The sequence below is a fragment of the Rhinatrema bivittatum genome, chromosome 2, assembly GCF_901001135.1.
Source record: "Rhinatrema bivittatum chromosome 2, aRhiBiv1.1, whole genome shotgun sequence".
Classification (NCBI taxonomy): Eukaryota; Metazoa; Chordata; class Amphibia; order Gymnophiona; family Rhinatrematidae; genus Rhinatrema; species Rhinatrema bivittatum.
This window is the reverse complement of record NC_042616.1, coordinates 598,831,287-598,853,510: the sequence shown is the minus strand read 5'-3', so window position 1 is coordinate 598,853,510 and position 22,224 is coordinate 598,831,287. Positions and strand designations below refer to the sequence as shown.

The following is a 22,224-nucleotide window of genomic DNA, read 5'->3' as shown; positions in this document are numbered from 1 at the left end:
GACAAATCCCCTCATGAGAGACTCCTCAGGAAATTGGAATGTCATGGGATCAGAGGCAGTGTATTATTGTAGACTGGTAGCTAGATAAAAATCAGGAAACAGAGGGTAGGATTAAATGGTCAGTTTTCCAAATGGAGAAAAGTCATTCGTGGACTGTCCCAGGGGTCTGGTACTGGGACCTGTGCTATTTAGCATATTCATAAATTGTCTGAAGAAAGGAATAGCAAGGGAAAAATAATCCTTACTACAGATACACGATGCTGAGTTCCATGTTAGGAGTCACCACCCAAGAAAAGGAACTCTTGAGTCCTTCTGGAAAATACCTTGAAATCTTCAGCTCTGTGTGCGGCGGTGGACAAAAAAAGCAAATAGAATGTTTGGAATTATTTGCAAAGGAATAGAAAACAAAACTGAGACTATCATAATGCCCTTGTATAGATCCATGGTGCGACCTTGAGTATTATGTGCAGTTCTGGTCTCCCCATCTCAAAAAAGACATAGCGGACATAGAAGAGGTAGAGAGAAGGCTGACCAAAATGATAAAGGGGATGGACGGCTCTCTTATGGGGAAAAGCTAAACAGATTAGGGCTCTGTAGCTTGAAAAACCAGACAACCGAGGGGATATGATTAAAATGTATGAAATCATGAGTGGGCTGGAACAGGTAAAGAGGGAAGGGTTACTTAACCTTTCAGAAAATACTAGGATTAGAGGACACGTCATGAAACTAGCAACCCACAGATTTAAAACAAATCTTAGGAAGTGTTTTTTTTCACTCAGTGCCCAATAAAGCTATGGAATCTGTTGCCACAGGATGTGGTCAAAGCAACAAACTTATAGTGAGGTTCAAAAGCGGGTTGGACAAATTCCTGAAGCAAAAAAGTCCATTAATATATAGACTTGAGAAAGCCAGCACTTATCCCTGGGAGTGAAATACAAGACACAGATCAACTACCAGGGATCTTATGGGTCCTTGTGACCTGGACTGGCCATGGACAGAGCCAGAATGCTGGCTCAATAGACCTTGGGCTGACCCAGCATAGAACTTTTTATGTTCTCATGTTATATTATGGTTTCTTTTGAGCGCTGTTCCAAGGAAACCGTGACGCTTTTCTCTACGATGGAGTGGATTAAAACCACCGACACAGATCGTTTCTTTGGAAAACAATGCCGCTTTGTGCCGAGCACGGAAAGGAACTACACCAGTGATGTTCCAAATTTTGGCAATTAACTGCATCTCAGAGCGCCACATTCACATGTTACAATGGTTTTAAGCTGAAAATTTAAGCACGGAGGGCTCTAAAGAGCCACATGTGGCCTCTGAGCCTCCAGCTGTCATAATGGCTTCCACTCTTTATATTGTATGAAGAGTTATTTGCAAATGAAGCCGGCTCAATCAGCTTTTGATATCCCTTAACAGACTAGACCACAGCTGCAGTGATTTTTAAGCTACAGTTTCCATCAACAGAGGTCTCCAGGTTATCTGGTTACTGAACAAGATAGACTGAAGTGCCTAGCAGGTTTTCAAAGGGGCCCTCAGGTCAGAGGTAAAATCTAACTTCATTTATTTTTTTTTATAATATTCCTTCTCCAACTATACTACTTGCACATAGAAAAATTCTCATTTTCAAATGAGTTGATTCTGCAGATATGTCAAATGGCTAAAACGATTGCATTACAATTTGCTACACCCATGGCAACATGCCGTGATGTAATAACACGGAGGATTTCAAAATGGACGGCTTTCTACTTCAAAGCCGCTTCTTTTAAAATTCCAGTTTAATCCAAGGCTAAAGTCTATTTAAGGGGAGGGGTAGGGGAAGGCAGTGATTAGTTTAAATGTGAATCAAACTGGCCATCATTAATGCTTGCACCCTTCCATTTTGGTAATAAACCTTCGCCCCCCGCCCCGACACCAGATGCCTCTGTAATCAAAGCCCTAAGGCACTCAAACTTACTGCTCAGCCCTACTCTTTGATTTTGCAAAACACTGTTTAATACGTAGCACAACAAATGTGCGTCTTGTGCACTCTAACATAGAGCACAGGAATACAGCACCAAAAAGTGCCATTCTAACCATCTCCACAGTGGGAAAAGTGCAAGGTTATAAACAGACATGTAGCATAACACAAAACATTCAACATTACTACAGTATCGTCCCATTTGGGACTTTCAATCTAATCAGGTACATGTACAACACTGAAAATGTATGCTCTACTGTCGATTCAACTGTTGTATAAACTCAGGAGAGATACTGTAGAAGATGACAAGAACCTGGGATTAGAAAACTGGAAATGCTCAAAAATGATCCCTCTCGGCAATTTCCGAGAGTGAGAAAGCAAGCCGCCTTCACTCTCCGCACCAGTGATGAATGTCTGTCCCATCAACTAGTTACCAACCCAGCCACAGCTGAAACGGCCTCAGTGTCATACACCACAGGGAAAATTGCACTTTCAGTAGCAGGTACAAAAATATAGCTTGGCACACTTTTTTGACACAGTGAAGATATTCTCTTAAATCATTTACACGACATTAAAGTTTTCTGTTTTTGTTTTTTTTAAATGCTGAAGCAGGTCTGCAGGAAATCACGCCACAGGAAAGCTAGACTTGTGAGGCAGACCAATGGGTTCTCAATAACCCTGACATGGTCGTTGCAGATCATAGATTGTTCTCACTTGGTCCTGGTAGTAAGAGCCTTTTTGCATGCATTGATCCTTGCCGACTTTACATCCTGCTTCTTTCTTCCTGTTCCAAGTACGGCACTCAACAGCCCAATAAATTTAGCGTCTAGTGCTTTCGACAGCTTGAGGACAAAACGGTTTGGTATTTACCAGTCTTGGTTTTGCCTTTCTGGTGGCGAGTGCAGCTCTGTAAGCGTCCGCGCACCCTTCCTCCACAGGATGGCCTGTGCTACGACCTGTGCATTAAACGTCTGTAGTGCGGCATCACTTCGTGCTCGGGCAGATGAAGGGCAAACTCCAAGGCCACCAGTACGGGAAATTCGAACGCCATCAGCTCTCGCCTGTTCAGACGGAACTTTTCTTCCAGTTTCTAAAGGGGGAGGGGGAGAAGATGCAGAAAGGGGACTGAATTATAGCAGAACTCTGAAATCGGTGAGCAGTAGCAGCAATCGCCAAGACTTCAACCATAAATAAGGGAGGGGGGTGTCAAACAGAATTTATATAATCTCATTTATGCAACCAGATGGATCATTTTTTTTATCTGACATTTTTGGAAGTCTTTCAAAGAACAAGTGCCACATTTTTCTTTTTTTTGACCTGGACATTACTTCTTACTCTTTTGGGCTTCCAATTCAACCAGAACAGAGCTGATATATGGTGCCATGAGCCTTCATTCACAACTTGCGGGGATTTCCCTCCCCCCTAAATTTTAGATCCACAGCTAAGTTACTTTAGCCCAGTCACTGCAATGAAAGTCCTTGGCCGGGAGGCCATGCACCGGGGCCTCCTTCCCAAACCCTGCAATGATGGGCTCTGAATTCGGACACCCGCTGCTCGAAGACAACTCCTCCCTCTCTGCCCCCAGAAGCTGTGAACATTGCCTCTGCCCAGGAGAGCGGAAGAGTCGTCTTCCTCGGCATGTCAGTGTGCAGAGCTGCTGCCGAGTTGGGCCCCCGCGGACACATTTTTAAGGGAAAAAAAAAAGAGGTTTTTAGCAAATGGGACGGCATTTCCAGAAGGCCTCATCTGACCCGAAACACGGTTTCAAAGTCAATACCAGAAGAAATACTGGGCCTTCACTTGGTTTGAAGTCATAAGGTAGAGAATATAAATTTCCTCACGAGGGTCATTTTATAACAGCCTGAGGAGAGCTGAAGTCTGCGCATACTTGAGATCTAGTTTTTGATGCGAACCTACGTGTGCAAGTCCGCTTTGAAAATGCGGCAACCTGTGAGGCGTACATGCACATTTACACCTGTTCGAGAGGAGCTGTAAATATGTACGTGTACATTTACACACACACACACACTTAAAAAAAAAATCAAAAACATGCATAGAAATGGTTTCCCTGCTTCAACTGTTATCTGCTTTGAAGCGGCTGACCAGCCACAAAAGGCAGAATAGAAATATTGAACTATATTAAACTCTTCTCTGGGAATGCCTCTGTCAGCTACACGTAAAAGTGTGTGCAAATTTGCTTTGGTGTGTACTTTTACACATATGACCCCCTGGGTAATTTTCAAAGATCCCATTTACACACACAAAGCTGCATTTTACGCACACCAGTGCTTTTGAAAATTACTCCCAGCATGTATAACATAGGCGCTTCAGAAAAATTCTGGAAATTCTCACACCTTGTCAAAAGTTGACTTGCAATCATACCATACATTTAAAAAAAAAAAAAAAAATGCTCCTCTGTTGCGATTAATTTCCATCCCATTCCTCCTACTAACCCCCCCCTCACCCACAGATCGCTGATCTGATCCCCCATTCAATTCTGACAGTCCCCCCCCCACACTACACTCATGGACGTCCCAGCCAATCCTGCCTCCACCCTCGCCTTAACCTGCAGCCTCTTCCTTTCCACAGACCTCATGGCTCCGTCGGTGCCGTCGCCAGAAAGCAGTGAGTGAGAGGAGTAAGTCAAGCCCCACCATCTGCAAGGAGGCCCGGAAAGGGTAGGACCACTGTGCATTCTGCCAGTGCCCTGAGGTCTGTGCAGCGCAAGGAGGTCGTCTGGATTGGTGATGGGCAGCCGAACAGGTAGGAACTGTGTTGCCCTCATAATTTTGGCACCCTAGGCACAGCCCTATCAGGCCTGTAAGTTGAAGCCTTTTCTACTTAGGTGAGCCAGGCCAAGACTACCAATAGTTATGACGCTTAGTGCCAAATTGTGATGTTGAGTGTTTGTGATGTGAACGCACATCCATTGGGAACTAAACTGAGACCAGCAACTCATTTCACCTAACTTGTTACATGGTTTTCCGGTAATGGAAACTCTAAGTCACCACTGATCCGAGTCAGAACTGAACAGCCTAGAGATGAAAGGCTCTGTACACCTGTGCCAATGCCCTAACTATTGTGCTTAGGTGTATTGACTTATCACTTATATTTTCACAAGAACAATGGCATAAGTGAAAATAACAAAATTAAAGCTAATGAAGAAATAATCTTTTCTGTGATGCAATTTCCAATGGATGCTGTCCAGCATGAATCAATGTTTGAATTTTTTTTTTTTATATTCTGCTTTTTGGCACTTCAAAGTGGACTACATTCAGGCACTAGGCCCAGTACTTAAGGTTAAATGATACTGAGGTCAATATTCAAATGCTAGATAGTTGGATAAATAGGACTTATCTAGCTATCAAGCGGCCACTGAATATCCAGATATGTTCAGTGGCTGCTAGTTAGCCGGATAAGTGACTTATCCGGCTAACTAGCCGGATAAGATGTGGGTGGGCAATGGGTGTTTCGGGGCGACACTACTTATCCGCTTAAGTAACAATATTCAGCCTTAGATGGAACTTATCTGGCTAAGTTAGATTTGCTCAAGAGCAGGTCTAAACTTAGGCGGATAAGACTTATCTAAGTACTGCTTTCTAGAGGAATATTCAGCAGCATTGCTGTGCTGCTGAATATCCCATCTACGTCTATTCGGCTAACTTAGATAAAAGGATAGCTTTTCAGTTTTGACCCCACAGTGTATTTATAAGCGTTCAGGGGAGCTGTGAATTATACCTGGTAAATATACTGCTGCTTTGGCGCCACTTACGTCTATAAGATGCTTCACTTCGTGTTTTCTGAGGTCACTGCCGATTTTGGCGGCTAGGAGGATGCAGGCTCCGGCACATAGTTTCCTGTTGTGCTTGTTCAGCTTTCCCTTCAGAGCGAGCTTCTCAAAGTACACGAAGGCCATGGCCACGGTTGGCTCCTCATAGCCGCACTCCTCTTGGGCCAGCTTGCGCATCTCTCGCTTCAGGCTAAAGGGGGGAGACTGTGGCTCGTCAGCTGACACAATTACCCATGACACTCTTCTGAACAGCCTCAACACGGCAAGACAGCGCTGCCATTTACCAGCAGGGTCAGCTTTAGCCCTGGTAACGCCCTGTGCAAGAAACGAGAACGGTGCTCCCCCACGTCCAGGGGCTGGCAAAGGGGGGCGGGGAAGGGGGATGGGATTATCCCCTGCCGAAACACTGCAGACATGTTTCAAAACCTTTGCCGTGACCCTACAGCAGAGGGTGCCCCGTGCAGATCCCTAAAACTGGCCCTTTCTATTTTATTACTAAGCTCTCCAAGGAGAAGGCTGGTCAAATCGTTAGACTGGCTGATACGCCCTCTTACTTCTAATTCCCGCGCAGTGCTGCTGTGCCAAGTGAAGGAGCGTTACTGCGCGGGAATTAAAGTAAGAGGGCCATTGAGCGGGGAGCGGGAGGGTAATTTTTCAGCCAGGCGCTTTTTGTAACATTTAAACACAGAACAGCTCCTATTCTTTCAAACCTTGTTTTTATTGATTTTCAGATTTAAGGGTCAAGATTCTTTTTTTTTTTTTTTTTTTGTAATTTTTAAATTTATAGTTTTTGACTTGGCAGTCTCCTCTTGCTCTTTTGGACTTGTGGCTCAGTCAGAACCAGGGCAGAGGTCCGATGCCATGAGCCTTCAATTGCAACTCCCCCACCCATCTAGTCTTGCCTTTGAAGAAACGGTGTTTGGCCAGGGTCCACAGACTGCAGCTCCTTCCAGAAACTGTGCCACATGCATCCTGGGTCTGGCCAGTAGATGTCCCCATTGCACAATGGAAGAGACTCCCCCTCCTCCTCCGGGGGGAGGAATCACCACCTGGGGAGCAGAAGACCTGCACTGGGAGCTGACCCGAGCTCCTCTGCAGGGCAGCATGCGGCACTGCCACCAGGCCGGCCCCTGCTCAGTATTCGAGCAATCCCAACAATGTGGAACTCCTAGGCGGGTCACAATGAGTTGAAATGCGCCGGGGACAATACCCCTTCTAGTCTATGAGCGACAACACAAGTACATTTGCCTGAACGGACACGCTTGCCTTGCAGGACCTGTTTTTCAATCTTCTTGCTAAAATGGAGTGCATGGACACACACACACACACAGTTGTAACTTACGAAGTAATGTCACATAAAACAAGGCATGGGCGCCATACTGTTCACCTCAGGGCTATTAAGATGATTTACTTACACAATTTCTTTTTTTTTAAAGAATATGGATTTGAGGATTTTACTGAAAAGATGAGAATTAGATGCAGTCTCTCCTAGGCAGTTCACAAAATGACTACATCGGACTTAAAAATTTCATTTTAGCGGGCTTTGCCTGTTTTGTCTTCCATAATCATAGTTGCAGTGCTCAGTTATAGCATAAGTTTATGGTTAGAGGGCAGGGAACCATCGTCCTAAAGATGATTTAAGTGAAGAGGAAAGAGTAGATCTGTACAGAAAGTGCATCTGACAGCTCTTTCTGTCATCTGACCCTAGAAATGAAAGACGAATCAGGAACCTGAACAGATGTGCTGTATGTTAACTGTTGGCTTAACGACTGCAGAATACTGCAGATGGTGCTGCTGTGGTGCACTTACATGTCTTACTACTCTCAACTCTAGTAAAATATAGTGCTGCACCATCCTTGGCCCACCCTTTTATTTTTAAAACCAATTATTGTACTGCTCATAGCTCCATGCGGCACTGACGACAACTGTACTGAGATTTAAGGGAATGGATCGGTGCTGGCCACTGGAAATTAGAAAACAGATGTCCTTCTACAGAAACCTCCCTGCATGAAAACCCGCAGTTCTCCCAAGCCTCATGACGACCGTCAAACACAACCCTGTGCTAGAGATGTGCATGCTTTTCAGCAGCCAGCACCGTGATCACTGTGGCAAGTTTGGCAGCAGGGCTGATTCTGACAGTGGGGGGGGGGGGGATAGCGTGGGGGGGGGGGGGCATCACTGGGCACTGGCTGGGCCCAAGCTTTAGTATCTGCCCTGGACCTTAATGTCTCTTAACGTCAACCCTGTTTGAAAGTCACATTCATCTGCCCTAGGTCTTACTGTACCTTCTTATTTTACTGAGTGTTAACTTGACGTGGGGGAACTTCTCCTTGAAGGTCTCATTCATGTCCTTCTTAAGGTCGGATGGCTTCACATACTCGATTACTGTGGTCTGCAAGACATCAGTCAAGACGGGTTATGCCAGCTCCACACAAATAATGTAATGTGCAAGTTGCTTCAAAGACCAAACTAGATCAGTAGAAAAACATTTCTGCAATAATCTGTCTAACAAACAACTGAAATGCAAACATGACAGTGCTGAGTAGTCAAGTCTTACATCTATGAAATGTTTTCTTGACTTAAAAATGAAGTTTCAATGCTATTATTCAGCCTGTGTAAACAATGCCCATGAAGCTGCACACACTGGCACACACACACACACTCGCACACACACACACACACCCTTTACAGGCTAAAGTGCGAAGAAATAAGAATGAACCTAATTGTAAGAGTTATTGTGGTTTTATTCCAGTTTCCAAGAAACATCTGGCTTTCTTTCACGTTAAGGAGTGTAGAAGGAGTAAAACGTCCTTAGAAGTTCATGATATTTAACTTCCGTATTCAAAGGAGAATCCTGAATCTTGAAAAAGTCAAATAAGTTACATCAGGTTAGCATTTCAAAATAAGGAGAGGAAACATTTTCATGTAAAGTCTGCCTTGGTCTTTTGATATCCAAATTCCTAATTAAAAAAATCATGGACACCGTGTTTCGCTACAAAGGCTGCATTGGGAGGGACAGAAGAGCGACAATTCATACCCTTTCATAGAAACATGCTGCTACTCAATGGGAGTTCACTCGCTTAGAGTCCAATATTTAGAGGAAATTGTAAAAACCTAGACATACTGCTAAGAGAGGGATGGGGAGGGGAAGGGATTTATTTGATCCTGGATGTACCAGAACAAATTATGTGTTATATTGACATTTTAGAGGAGGAAAGGGGAAGCAAATAAGCAGTTTAAAAGGTTGAAGATGAAATTAAGAGCTTTTCAAGTTACTGTTATGAACTATGGAGCTTTATTTGATTGTATAAACATTGTGAAAATGACAAGTGTTTCCAGCTGTACAACTGCAATTTCTTTCCGTTGAATAAAGATATTTAAACATACAAAGTTAGACATCTTGCTAGAATGTCAATGCTGCCCGTATTCATATTTATTCAGGGCTCACTAGAAAAAGGCACCCCACCCCAGCAGTTCAGTTCTGATCTCAGCTTCCAGCTGCAATAAGCCCCACTGCTTTAGAGAGAGTTAACCAGCTTTCAGTCAATTCTGAATGCCTCCCTGCAACTCAATGTGTGCACAGTATGTCAAAGCACACGCACTATCTACAGCTCCCTCTAACTTCCACTGCGCCACCACCACACACTACCCACAGCTCCCCTGAACGTCCCTGCCATACACGCTACCTATAGCTCTCCTGAACCTGTACAAGCACCTCCACAACACGCACTACCTCCAGCTCGCTCGAACCTCCACTGCACCCCACCATGCACATTACCTACAGCTCCTCAACCCTCTCTCTCCGAGGTTGATCCTCTCCCTCCCCCCACACCAATCCTTCCCCTCTATCTCTCATCCCCTCAATCTGAACCTCACTCCCCCTCCCCTATCCTCTCTTTTGCTCCCACTTCCCCCATCCTGTCTGCTCCTTCCATCTCCACTGCTGGGCCAATCCTCTTTCTCTCCCTGCCCTCCCTCTCTTCCTTTCCTTTTCTCTGCCATTCCCTGTGCCCCCCAACTGGGCTGATTCTCCTCCCTCCCCAAGGTCAGTTCTCTCCCTCCTCTTTGGACCCCAATCTTCCCTTCCAATGAGGAGGAGTGCAGTGGTGCTTCAAACCAATATGTCTCCTCCAGCAGCCTGGATCAGATGTACAGTCTGAACTGTGCAGCATATCATATATATCTATGACGTCCTGCACCGTCAAACCACGAGTCTGATCCACTTGTAGTTGTAGCAAAAAAGTATTTCCTCACGTTAATTGTGAATCTGTCGCCTTTGAACCATCATGGCCTCCTTTCTAGAACAATCCTTTCCCTCTTGTGCTTTATTTATATCTTTGGGGTGTTGAATGTCTCTGTGGTATTCCTTTCACCTTTGGGATACACATACTATATTTTAGGTCCTTAAGTCTTACCTCATGGGACCTGTGGTGCAGATTCTGTACCATTTTGGTATCCCTTCTCTGGACAGACTCTACTTTGTCTACTTCCTCCAGAATAGGTCTCAGCAATTATTTGTACAAGGCATTATCACCTCCTTTTTCTGTTAGTTATAACCATTGCCCCTAGTTTCCTGGTGCTGGCTGCAGGATTTAGCAATCCCTGTAGAATTATGCGAAAGGAGCCAGATTGTAGGGTGGATGCATGTGCACAGGACATATCCCTCCCCCGATTGTAGGGTGGATGCATGTGCACAGGACATATCCCTCCCCCGATTGTAGGGTGGATGCATGTGCACAGGACATCTCCCTCCCCCGACCGATTGACTCGCCTGCCTGTCAATCACCCGCCAGTCTTCACCTCCCCTCTACCAGGCAGAGGATTCTTAGCTGTAAGGAACTGAAGGTAAAGTCACAGATCACATAGGACAGACGGGAAAATGGATAGACTAATCGAGGCTTGAGTTGTCATGGGCTATATTTCTTTTTTTCACCTGCTGCCCAAAACAGTTCAGTAAATACCAGAAAGTGTATTCATAAGCCTCATAATACAAAGTAAAGGGGGAAAGCATCGGAGCTGACAGACAACCGAAATTCACAAGCACAAAAAAAAAAAAAAAGAAAATAGCATAAAACCCATTCCTGATCCTGGGGATCGATGAGGGATATTGAAGTTCATGTCTCTTTTGCAATAAGTGTGCTCTGAAATACTATACAACATATTCCTTCGATTTCAAGCATGATCTCCCTTCTTGAAAGCTTTATATTTATTCCTACAGTGTACACAGGAAGGATAATTTTCAAAGGGACTTGCTTTACCTGCAGAAATGGTCCTTCAGACAATTACATGAACGATAATGTTTGCAAACCTCCGTGCCTACAGCCTGCATGCATGCGCCTTAACACACACCGGGGAGAGGTGTTTCAGAGGGGCAGGGGTGGGACTTGAGCACATACCTTTCAATTTTAAAGTGTTTGCACAAATTCTCTTGGCAAAACTACACTCAGCAAACTAGCAGGTGTACTTGCGTGCATGTGCAGTTTTTCCAGGATAATCTTCGAAGCAAATTAACGTGCAAATTCAGCTTCAAAATTTGGTGCAACTGGGGTGCACGACGGCCCCAAAATGCATGCAGCCCATTGTAAAATCACTCCCTAAAAGTACCCACTTTCTGCTCTGCCTTTTGCTATAACTAGAGAACACCTCGTTCACAGAAGGAGGAACTGCCCGCTGATTGGGGGCAGAGAAGTGGGAGAAGAGCACAAAATAGCACTTTTTAACAACGTGCCGATCTACTTGGCTTAGCCTAAAAATCTGCTGATGTTGATAGAGGAATTCAGCTGCCAGGATATATAACCAACATTAATAAAACAGATACTAGAAGCCAGCTACTAAACTGTCCCTGAATGCAACTTTTTTGTTTGATTTTTCTTTATTTTTGTTTATTTTACATATGTTGATTGGTACTCACCCAGAATTGGAGTGAGTAATACATTTTTTTAAATTAAATTAAATTCCTTGGGGTGGGACTCACAGTGGATAAAATACCTGCAATTTGTAACCATGTCGAACCGTTGTATGCACGTAATATAACACGTATAGCTCGATATCCGAACTACGTTTATAACGCCAATGATAACTATATTAACACTCGCACAAATCTTTTGAACACTCTGTTAAACATCGAAACTTTGTAAACCGTTGTGATGGCAAAACTGAACGACGGTATATAAAACTCGATAAATAAATAAATAAATAAATAGAAATATCTAGGAATTTGGATATCAAAAGACCAAGGCAGACTTTACATGAAAATGTTTCCTCTCCTTATTTTGAAATGCTAACCTGATGTAACTGCATGGATTTCCCTATCCTACCTTTTTGGCTACGGCACATAGCAGGTGTCAAAATTAATGTCTTGTCCCGGACTAACCTTTCTATTTGAAATGTTACTAGTAGTGGTCCTGGAGGGGCCATTCAATAAGATAGAAGGATATATACTGCATCAAACTTTGTGCTGGTAGGAGGGGAGTGTTAGAAAGCACGGCAAGAACAAAATCAATGATAAAGGGGGAGCATACTGTTGGCAGGTGTAGGTGTGAACACCTACACCTGCTCCCACGCAGCTGCAAACTTTGCACGTGTATGCCACGCGAAGATTTGTGCATACCCGCTAATGTTAGAAATGGACTTACACGCATAGAGCCACTTTGACAATTACAGCTCCAAGTCCACAGATACTTCATCCCTAAGCGCTATGTTGTATGATTGGGCTGAAAATGCAATAAAATATAAACCTGTGGAAAAAATGGTGAGTTGCATGCCTAGCTTTTAGTCATGCCTAGTTTTTAGTCTTGCTTACTTAAAGTAATAAAGCCAGTATTTTGCATAAATGTCAGATGTGAAATCATGATTGGACAAAAATGTTGCGTGCAAACACAATATTCAAATACTAGCAACGCCCAGTCAAAAAATAAAAAGCTTCTGACTTGCAGTTTGATGTTTGTAGAGCTATGTGTAGCTGTTTTAGAAGTAAAAGCACAATATATTTTCTCAGGTAAGGACTGGATTGCAATTTTTGAGTCAGAGCTCAGCGAAAGAAAACAAAACACTTTTTAGTTGTGCTGGTCCTGTGGCTAAGGGACTCTACGTTTGAATCCTCTGTCTGATGGGGGTCAGTGGGACCCCGGGGTACACTGCAGAAGTGGCATGCACCAGCTCACGGAGGGAGAGAAGCTAGCTGCCATGACAGTGGCAGGCCATGGCAGTCAAACAGCAGCGCTAAGGGGGCACCTCCAAGGATACACCCCCTCCCATCCACGAGGTCAGCAAGGACCAGCAACTGCACCTAAGCAGTCTGCCTGGGACAGGGAAGCGATGGGTGTAGGAGAGACGGCTAAAGGATCAAGAGGAGAAAAAATTCATTAGGTTACATTTACTATGTATATGTGCAATGTTCGCTTATGCATTTCTACAATCTCCATGTAATACAAAACTGTATTTGTTTTTCCAATTGATCTTGCAGAAAGGACAGAACCAAACACACCTTAGTACCTTTACCAGAGGTCTACATGCAGACAAATTAAAGCCCTACAGGATGGAAAACCTGTCATGTTTCAAAGGCCAAGACTGGAAATCGAGACTTTTTACGCATATGGTAATTCATTAACCAACTGGATCTTTCAAAGGCACATCTATCAACAGTTCGGCATTACATGGCAGAGGGCATTTTGGCTCCACATGTTTTTCCTTTCTCTTTCATCATTAATATCAGCTATTAACCACGGAAGTCTAAAATTAGAAAAATGACAGAAAATAATATTTATTAATACTCATTAAACATTTTCTGAATATGGTAGCTTCCATATTTCCCTGACCCATGCATTTCAGATTAATGTAGTACATACACTCCAAATACCTCGGGGGGCAATTCTGCGCAACGCAGAATTAGCACATGACTCCCCCCAGCGCGGATTTTATCTTCCACGGCGCAGAATTTTCCCTAATGCGGCAAGGGTCCTGCGAAGAGCCGATGCAGCAGTATCAGGAAAGAGCAATGGGTTTCATGGGAGGCCTGGCAATTACTGAGCCGGCTCTGCAAGCCTGCGAAAAGAGAAGGAGCCATGCAGAGCCGGGCTCTGCGAGCCAGTGAGGAGCGCAGCACTGTATGGCGCCGGGCTCACAGGGAGCCGTGCGGTAGCTGTCAGCCGCAAGAAAAGCAGGCTCGTGTGTGGGACAAATATAAACTGGCGGTTAGGGGAGCCCGCAGGAGGGGCAGAACATTTGGCACCCAGCTCTCTGAGAAACAGCAGCAGCAGCTGAGGCCGAAGTCGAGCAGGTGCCAGGAGGCTAGACTGCTCAGCAAGTGGTTCCTCAGCCTTCAGCCAGTCCACTATTTGTACTCCTGTCTCTGCTGGCATCCGGCCAGCTATCTGGACCTGTAAAGTTTTGTTTTGTTTGGCACATGCAAACCCAATATCTTCCCTTTCAGACGTATCTTGTCCTTCCTCATCATCCTCCTAACCCTCCCCAAGCATGAATCCTCTTTCCCTCCTCCAATTAACTGCCACTCCACTTTCCCACATCTTCTGACCTCTCCTAATTTCCCCACCCTCCCATAATCCCAGGATTCTGTCTTCTCTTCCCCTCCTCCCCCTCATATGCCAGGTCCCCTACTGGTGCCTCCTCTGCATCCGCTTCCTTCCCCCCCCCCCCCCCGATACAGGGTCCTCTACCCCATCCTCCATCCTCTCCTTCCTCCATCCTGAGCCCTTTCCCTATTCACCCCACCCTTAATCCCAATAATTCATACTCTGTCGCATTCCTCTGTTGCATGCAATGCAGAAACATAAAAAAAGCGATGGCAGAAAAAGACCATACGGCTTATCTAGTCTTTGCATCCATGCAACTACTCAGATCTACACTCTCTGCCACTCCCTCAGAGATACCCTGTGCTTGGGCCCAGTTTTCCTGAATTCAGATCCTGTCCTTGTCTCTACCATTTCCACCGGAAGGCTACTCCATACACCCACCATCCTCTGTGTAAATAAATATTTCCTTAGATTACTTCTGAATCTATCCCACTTTCATCCTTGTCCCATAGTCTCCTTTTTTTTGAAGGAGACCTGCCACCTATGCATTGAGTAAATATATGTATAATATTGCCGTCATCCTGCCTTTCCTCTACGTTATATATCTTTAAATCTGTCCCTATATGCTTTAAGTGAGGACTGCTGGACCATTTCAGTAGCCACTCTTTGGACTGAAAATGCTGGATTGTAGTGAAATGGATGATGATTAGCAAAAATATTGTATTATTTTGACAAATGTGCAGAGTTTTGCAGAATTTATAATATTTTGGTACATAATTCTTCCAGGAGGATCTCCAACTGTCAGCCTACAATCTGCATCCCTACAGTAAGTCTCTTCCATACCATGCTTTAGAAATGTTGATTTTTAAATGTTTTTCACCATGCAGATTAGGTGAAAACTGATCTGTAAAATCTTGACTGCTGTGACACAACTAACACCTTAAAAACAAAACAGAACTGGATGATCCATGCTATGATGACTACCCAAGTCAACTGTGCATGGCTGATCTGTGCTGAGATGACATGTGAGGGCACTACTGTCTGTAATGGGCATAGGAAGTGAACCTGACTCCTCTTATTGCAGACGGCCTAATTACTTCAAGCAGATTCACAGAGGTGTGCAGACAATTCACAGTCAAACCTGAGCTAGGCAGATTTCAGGTGAGAGGAATATTGGATTTTTTTCCCCCAAGATCTGCTAGGAAAACCTGTCAATAGTCCTTGGCAAATCTTAGGAAAATCTAAAGCAACCCTCTGCCCACCCCTCTCTACCAAAATCCTCATCCACTAACAAATCCACTTTGGATTTTCTTCCAAAACGTTTACCTGATCTGTTAGGATGAATCCTTGAAACCAATTTTGAAGAGCTACATGCATCTCTACAGATCAAGACGTGCACACTTACATTCAACGCACCTCCAGAGTCATTTGTAATTTTTGTTAAATGTATACTCCTTCTGTGGCACTTCAAAGTGGATGACATTCAGGTATTTCCTTATCTCCAGAGGGCTTATAATCTTGTTTTTTACCTAAAGCAATGGAAGGAGAAGTGACTTGCCCAAGGATTTGAATGCTGTTTCCCTGCTTCTCAGCTCTCTGCTCTAACAACTAGGCTACTCCTCATCGGTACACCCACTATCGGGCTGAACTGTTAGCCTGTGTTTGGACGAGCATTTTGGACGCGCTAGCTTTACCCCTTATTCAGTAAGGGGTAATAGTGTGTTGAAAACGCGCGTCCACCCCCCCGAAACTAATAGCGCCCGCAACATGCAAATGTATGTTGATGGCCGTACTAGTTATTCCCGCGGGATCCAGAAAGCAAAATGTGCATCAAAGCTGCACATTTCACTTTCAAAAACGCTTGCCCAAAGGCTGGTGTTAATTTCTGCCGGCGCCGGGGAAGTGTACAGAAAAGCAGAAAAAACTGCTTTTCTGTGCACCCTCCGACTTAATATCATAGCGATATTAAGTCGGAGGCCCCAAAAATAATAAAAAGAAAAAAAAATAAAATAAATTTAAAATCGGCCTGTGGCCCGGAAGACGGACGCTCAATTATGCTGGCGTCTGTTTTCCGAACCCGTGGCTGTCAGCGGGTTTGAGAACCAACGCTGGCAAAATTGAGCGTTGGCTGTCAAACCCGCTGACAGCCGCCGCTCCTGTCAAAAAAGAGGCGCTAGGGACGCGCTAGTGTCCCTAGCGCCTCTTTTTACCGCAGGCCCTCATTTGCATACTAAATCGCGCGCACAGGAGAGTGGCCTGTGTGTGCGTCGGGAGAGCGAGCGTTCGCCTCGGAGTGCAGGCTCTCCTGCGGGTTTTACTGTATCGGCCTGTATGAGAGAATGGGCTGTTGTGTTTCAGGTGACTAAAATACTTCTAGTTTTTCAACTTATTTTCCTCGACACCATACTTGATCCCTGTGTCTGGAGACTCTCCATTGTCTTTACTCTGGTTTTAACTTTCTACAATGTAAGAATGGCAGAAACAAATTTTACTTTTTCTTTTTATATAATGTTGGGTAAGTTTTCAATAGCTATTAAATAATTGTGTCATAGCATACATACGTACTAAAATTGGGAACGCAAATGCATACATTTTGGAGTTTGACTCTTGATTTCCACCTTATTACAAAGAAATGGAGACTATTCAACAAATATATCTTGTATGATGATCACACTATCAGGACTCAGAGCACAAATATAAATATTTTTATTCTAGTTGCATTCATGCCCTAATGTAAATCTTGCTAGTCATCTTTCTTTCTGCTCTTCTAGGTCTCCTGTGCAGCTGGCTCATTACTTTCCTCATAGACCTGAATCAGCCAAACACACAGGCCGATACAGTACAGTGCGCTCCGACGGAGCGCACTGTTAACCTGCTCTTGGACGCGCGTTTTCCCTTACCCCTTATTCAGTAAGGGGAGGAAAATGCGTGTCCAACCCGCAGCACCTAATAGGGCCCTCAACATGCAAATGCATGTTGAGGGCCCTATTAGGTATGCGCGCGCGATTCAGAAAGAAAAATGTGCAGCCAAGCCGCACATTTTACTTTCAGAAATTAGCGCCAACCCAAAGGTCGGCGCTAATTTCTTCCGGCACCAGGAAAGTGCACAGAAAAGCAGTAAAAACTGCTTTTCTGTGCACCCTCCGACTTAATATCATAGCGATATTAAGTCGGAGGTCCCGAAAAGTAAAAAAAGTAAAAAAAATTTGAATTCGGCCCGCGGCTGTCGGGCTGAAAGCCAGACGCTCAATTTTGCCGGTGTCCGGTTTCCGAGCCCGTGGCTGTCAGCGGGCTCGAGAACAGACGCCGGCAAAATTGAGCGTCGGCTGTCAAACCCGCCGACAGCCGCCGCTCCTGTCCAAAAAGAGGCGCTAGGGATGCGCTAGTGTCCCTAGCGCCTCTTTTTTTACCGCCGGGCCTAATTTAAATAAATTAACTTACTGAATCGCGCGCACAGGAGGGTGCTCTCCCGTGTTTTTAACTGTATCGGCCCGACAGGGATGAATAACTACTTAGTTGGAAGTGATGTCTGTCTGCCTGCAACAGGCTCATTGGCAAACTTCTCCCAGCAACCCCAGCAGAGGATGCCAGAGTTCACCATGAGCTCTCTACGCTTCAGCTGTCACAGCCGAGAACATGAAGGCTCATTTGCATACTTTTCCCAGGAGCCCCAGCAGAGGACACTGTGAGCCATCTAGGTTTCAGCTTTACAGCCCTCACACTCTTTCTAGCAGCAGAGAACCAGAAAACTCATCTGCATGCTTCTCCCAGTAATCCAAGAAGAAGAGTCTAAAGGAGACCATGCACCATCTAGACTTTGGTTCAAACAACCCAGCTTCCACATCCTCCTTTCTTTCCAGTAGCAGAAGATCATAAGTCATGCGCCAAAACCCCACTTTCTAAAGATTTTCAACAATAGATTTATTTATATGATAAACAGGGAATTAGTTCAAAGCAAGGGTCAATATGGTGTGTAACCGGGTAGCTATAAGTAGATTAATTGTAGTTGCTGGAGGATCACTGACAAATATAAAATAAACCAATACACTAAAAGTGTATTGAACATCCCTACTCCCTTAGAAATGTACAATCGCTAACAAATAAACAAAATTATGATGCAGACGGTGGTCCAGTAGTGAGAGGGGGGTTATCCAGTCTTTTGCACTGAGTGCCACATGTATGATTATCTACCAGTCGGTGAGAGGATGTATTTGTGCACTCAGTGCAAAGAGCTCCTAGCCTAGAAAACGAGTCCAGTATTTGAGGGCTAGAGTGGCTGGGGCATGGGCTGGTGGTGGTGGGGGTGGGGGGGGGTAGGCTGCGCTGAGGTTGGTAGGTGCAGGCTGGCTGAGGTTGCTAGGGGTTGAGGGCAGGCTATGCTGGGGCTGGAGGGGAAAAGGCAAGCTGCTGGGGCTGGAGAGGGGAGGGCAATAAACAGGAACCTCCGGAAAACTTCCATAGGTGGCTGGGCTGCAGCTGGGGCTAGGAGGGGTAGCCTAGATTGGGGCTGAGGGTGGGGATGCAGGCTGTGCTGCTTCTGGGGCTGTGGGTGGGTAGGCTGTGATGGGGCTGAGGAGGCTGTACTGGGGCTCAGAGTGGGAGGGTGATACATAGGGGCCTCCCAGGAATTTCCATAGGTGTCAGCTATTATATTTATCTATCTATATATACAGACACACATACATATATACACAAGCACATTTTCAGCATATACACTGCTTCTAATTGGTTTTTATATTACAGCGGAGGCATGTTCCAACAGCACACTTTTATATTCAGGAACAGTTATCCAGACATAGTGGGATTCAAAAAAAGATTGGACAAGCTCCTAAAGGAAAAGCTCATAAACAGATATTAGTCAGGTAGATCGGGGAAAGCCAGTGCTTATCCCTGGGAGTGAGAGACAAGAAACAGATCGACTATTCAGATCAGCTTGTTCTTATGACCGAGACTGGCCACTGTCAGAGACAGGTTGCTGGGCTCAATGGACCTTGGTCTGACCCAGCATGGCTTGCCTTATATTCTTATGTCCCTAGCTAGTGGTCCTTCCTGCAGTACTCTGAGGGTCAAAGTAGTAATCTATACAAACCAAAAGCATTGAACAGATTCTGTATATATTATTATTATTATTATTATAAAAGAAAACTAGGCCGAATGTAAATTAAGCCGGCTAACATTTTTCATTAGCTTAAAACTACCCTCCTGCAACAGACTGGCTTCACTAAGGATTCCCAGTACAGCTGTGTCTAGTTATTGCTGTGCTAAATAAGATTAACTGTTCAGGTCCCTCGCAGCATAAAATAGAAACAGACGTCTCAGGCCCTTGTGAAACTTTCTCCCCTGAGTCTGCGTGTCTCAAGAGGCTCAAGCGCCGGGATTTCTGCCTGCTCAGCCCTCTGACGAAGTGCAGAAACGTCCAGACCTCGTCTCCATTCATAAACAGCAGGGCACCAAAACCTGGCTCCGGGAGGGCAACCTGACGCAGAAGTAAAATCAGCAAACACTGCACTGGCACAGGAAACCAGGGAAAGTACATTGACACATTTACGGAAAACAAAAGGGGGAAGGGGAGAGAATCTGTTTATGCGGAGTATAGAACATGCTGGCGAATTCCCTGCAAACACCCATGAAATAAGAAATGGAAAACGCCTGTGTGGTGGACTCTTACTGCTCTGCTTCCCAACGGATGATTCTATCTACAGAAGTAACATTAAGGTCCCGCACTTCCACTCAGGAACATGCAAAAAAAAAAAAAAAAAGAACCAAAGGCAAACCACCAAACTGCACTCTTACAATGTATCGCCAAAGGTCAGCTCACCATGTACGAAGGGAATATTAAAACCCGCTTGTGTTTGCCACACGGCCACTGAGGATCATCCAAGAGGTTTGGATCGTATTCTGCATAGTCTCCCATGTCGCTGCCTGTGAATGTAACACATAAATAAAGAAATAAAGCAAAACCACAGAAAGTTAGCAATGGGGTTCTAAAAATCAACTACACTGGTGGACAAGTACCAAAAAATGTACATGAAAGCCAAACCTCGCCCAAACAACCCAAGTCTGTGCATGCACTGCCATTTTCCGTATACTTTTTCTTTACATAGTAACATAGTAAATGATAGCAGATAAAGACTAACATGGTTCATCTAGTCTGCTCAGTAGAGATTCATCCAATGTAGGTAGATGTATGCCCCAAATCCCTCATGCAACCCAACACCAATTCCCTCCTCCTTCCCAAGTCTTTCACTTGTCCTCTCAACCCTTTCCCCACGCCCAAAATCTGCCAAAGTGATGGCCTCCACCTCTTCAGCTAGTAGGCCATTTCTTTACCAATTTTTATCTTAAAGATGCATGTCAACCTGTTTACTAGCCAGTGAAAGTACAGTATTAAAATGGAACCATCCCAAACCATTGTGCCACCACTGTCAAAGCAACAAGTTCATATTCAATGGTGGGCTACTTCGGCTTCTTGGCTGCCAGCTCAAACCTCAAGCTAAGGGAAAGGCGTCCAATTTTTCCATAAAAATGTAAAGTCTAGAATGGGACTGAGAGAAATTTGTGGAGGGAGTGGGTGAAGAAGAAGTAAAATAAGTATGTGGGGAGAAGCTGATTACCAGACAGAGTATTAGAGAGAGAGAGAGAGAGCGAGAGAGAGAGAGAGAGAGTTTATGTGTGTGTATGTGTAAGGCTGGGGGTTATATGTAAAAAAATAAATAAATACATAAATTTAAAATATATGACTAAGGATATGGAAATATAATGGCCTAACTTTTTCAAAATTGATACATAATTTCACAATACAGAGTTTGACTTTCTGGTCACAGAAATATTATTTATTGCAAAATATCTACATTAGAAGACAGGCTCCACGCCTAAGAGATGCTGCAATTTTAGGGAGAATTCTATACAACAACTGAAATAATCAAAAGCTCAGAGAATTTTTACAATATGACAGAGGATGTTGAAGCTGAAGACCAAGTGCAGTAAAACACAAGAAGTACAGGTTAACGTGATACTGAATGCAATCAAAGGCTCTATAACCTGATCTGTGTGGACCCTATTTTGCCACTTAGTTTTCTTATTCACTTATATTTATTTCGTACTGCATATTGACTTCCCTTTCAGCTTCTGTCAGTTGAAAAAAGCTTCAAAATTAGAAAATGGAACAGTTACAACCAGAGCTCCAGCTCAAACCTGAACACCACAACAGAGAAGTTTCAAGGTGGCAAGATAGACTCCCCAACTGGTTCTTCAGTGGGTTTCCCATCAAGCATTTTAACACTGAGGCATGCGGTTAACTGAGGGGCATTAACCTGCCAACAATCCCATGGCAGGACCAGTGGGAGTGGACCGCTGGAATAAAAACCTTCCCTTATCACAACTTATTTCAACTGTGATCCACGGAAACACCTCGTGGGAAGGTGTCCACTTACAAAAAAAACCCACCCAAAACCCCCATAACCTCCCCAAAAACCCAAAGCTAACGCTAAACGTCTTCCACGAGTTCACTTCAGATTTTGCAGAATCGGACAACTCAAAGAGGAGCCTGCAAAATGGCAGCATTACCTGTGTCGATACTCCCTTGGATGCTGTTAGCCCGGGCGAGGATGAGGCTGCGGTGACTTGTGTTGCGGAACTGGGAAAAGGAAATGGTGGAGTCTATCGTGTTTCTCCGGGCTCCCAAAGCGTTCGTTGGATACATAAACTGGGTGTAAGAGACGGTCTAAGCAGAAGAAACCAGAATGGATGTGCTGTTACTCACGAAACTCCAAATACAGTGCATGCCAAGGTTAATATTTCAAGCCATTTAGGCATATAACTTTATCCATCTAAATGGCAAGTTTTGCAATATTCAGCCGTTCTCCAGCTAAATTATAGCCGGATAAGTCATTACCTTAAATACACGAAAAATACTGCCCCCTCACCACCCCCCCCCCCCCCCA

At 44.5% G+C, this 22,224-nt stretch overlaps 1 protein-coding gene across 2 annotated transcripts in view; it reads right to left on the bottom strand.

Moving 5' to 3' along the window:
- Positions 1-471: 471 nt before the first annotated feature.
- The window catches only part of CABLES1 (Cdk5 and Abl enzyme substrate 1), a 190,726-nt gene continuing 168,973 nt past the window's right edge, over positions 472-22,224 (bottom strand). The window contains exons 6-10 of one of the 2 annotated variants that reach the window (XM_029591125.1): positions 21,848-22,004; positions 20,100-20,203; positions 8,036-8,142; positions 5,733-5,940; positions 472-3,050 (exon numbers count right to left, since the gene is read on the bottom strand). In XM_029591125.1, the coding sequence (XP_029446985.1) occupies positions 2,910-3,050; positions 5,733-5,940; positions 8,036-8,142; positions 20,100-20,203; positions 21,848-22,004 (717 nt within the window). In that variant the 3' untranslated portion in view covers positions 472-2,909. Of the gene's footprint in view, positions 3,051-5,732; positions 5,941-8,035; positions 8,143-17,778; positions 19,758-20,099; positions 20,204-21,847; positions 22,005-22,224 lie in introns of those variants that run through there. The other variant, XM_029591126.1, reaches the window with a different exon arrangement.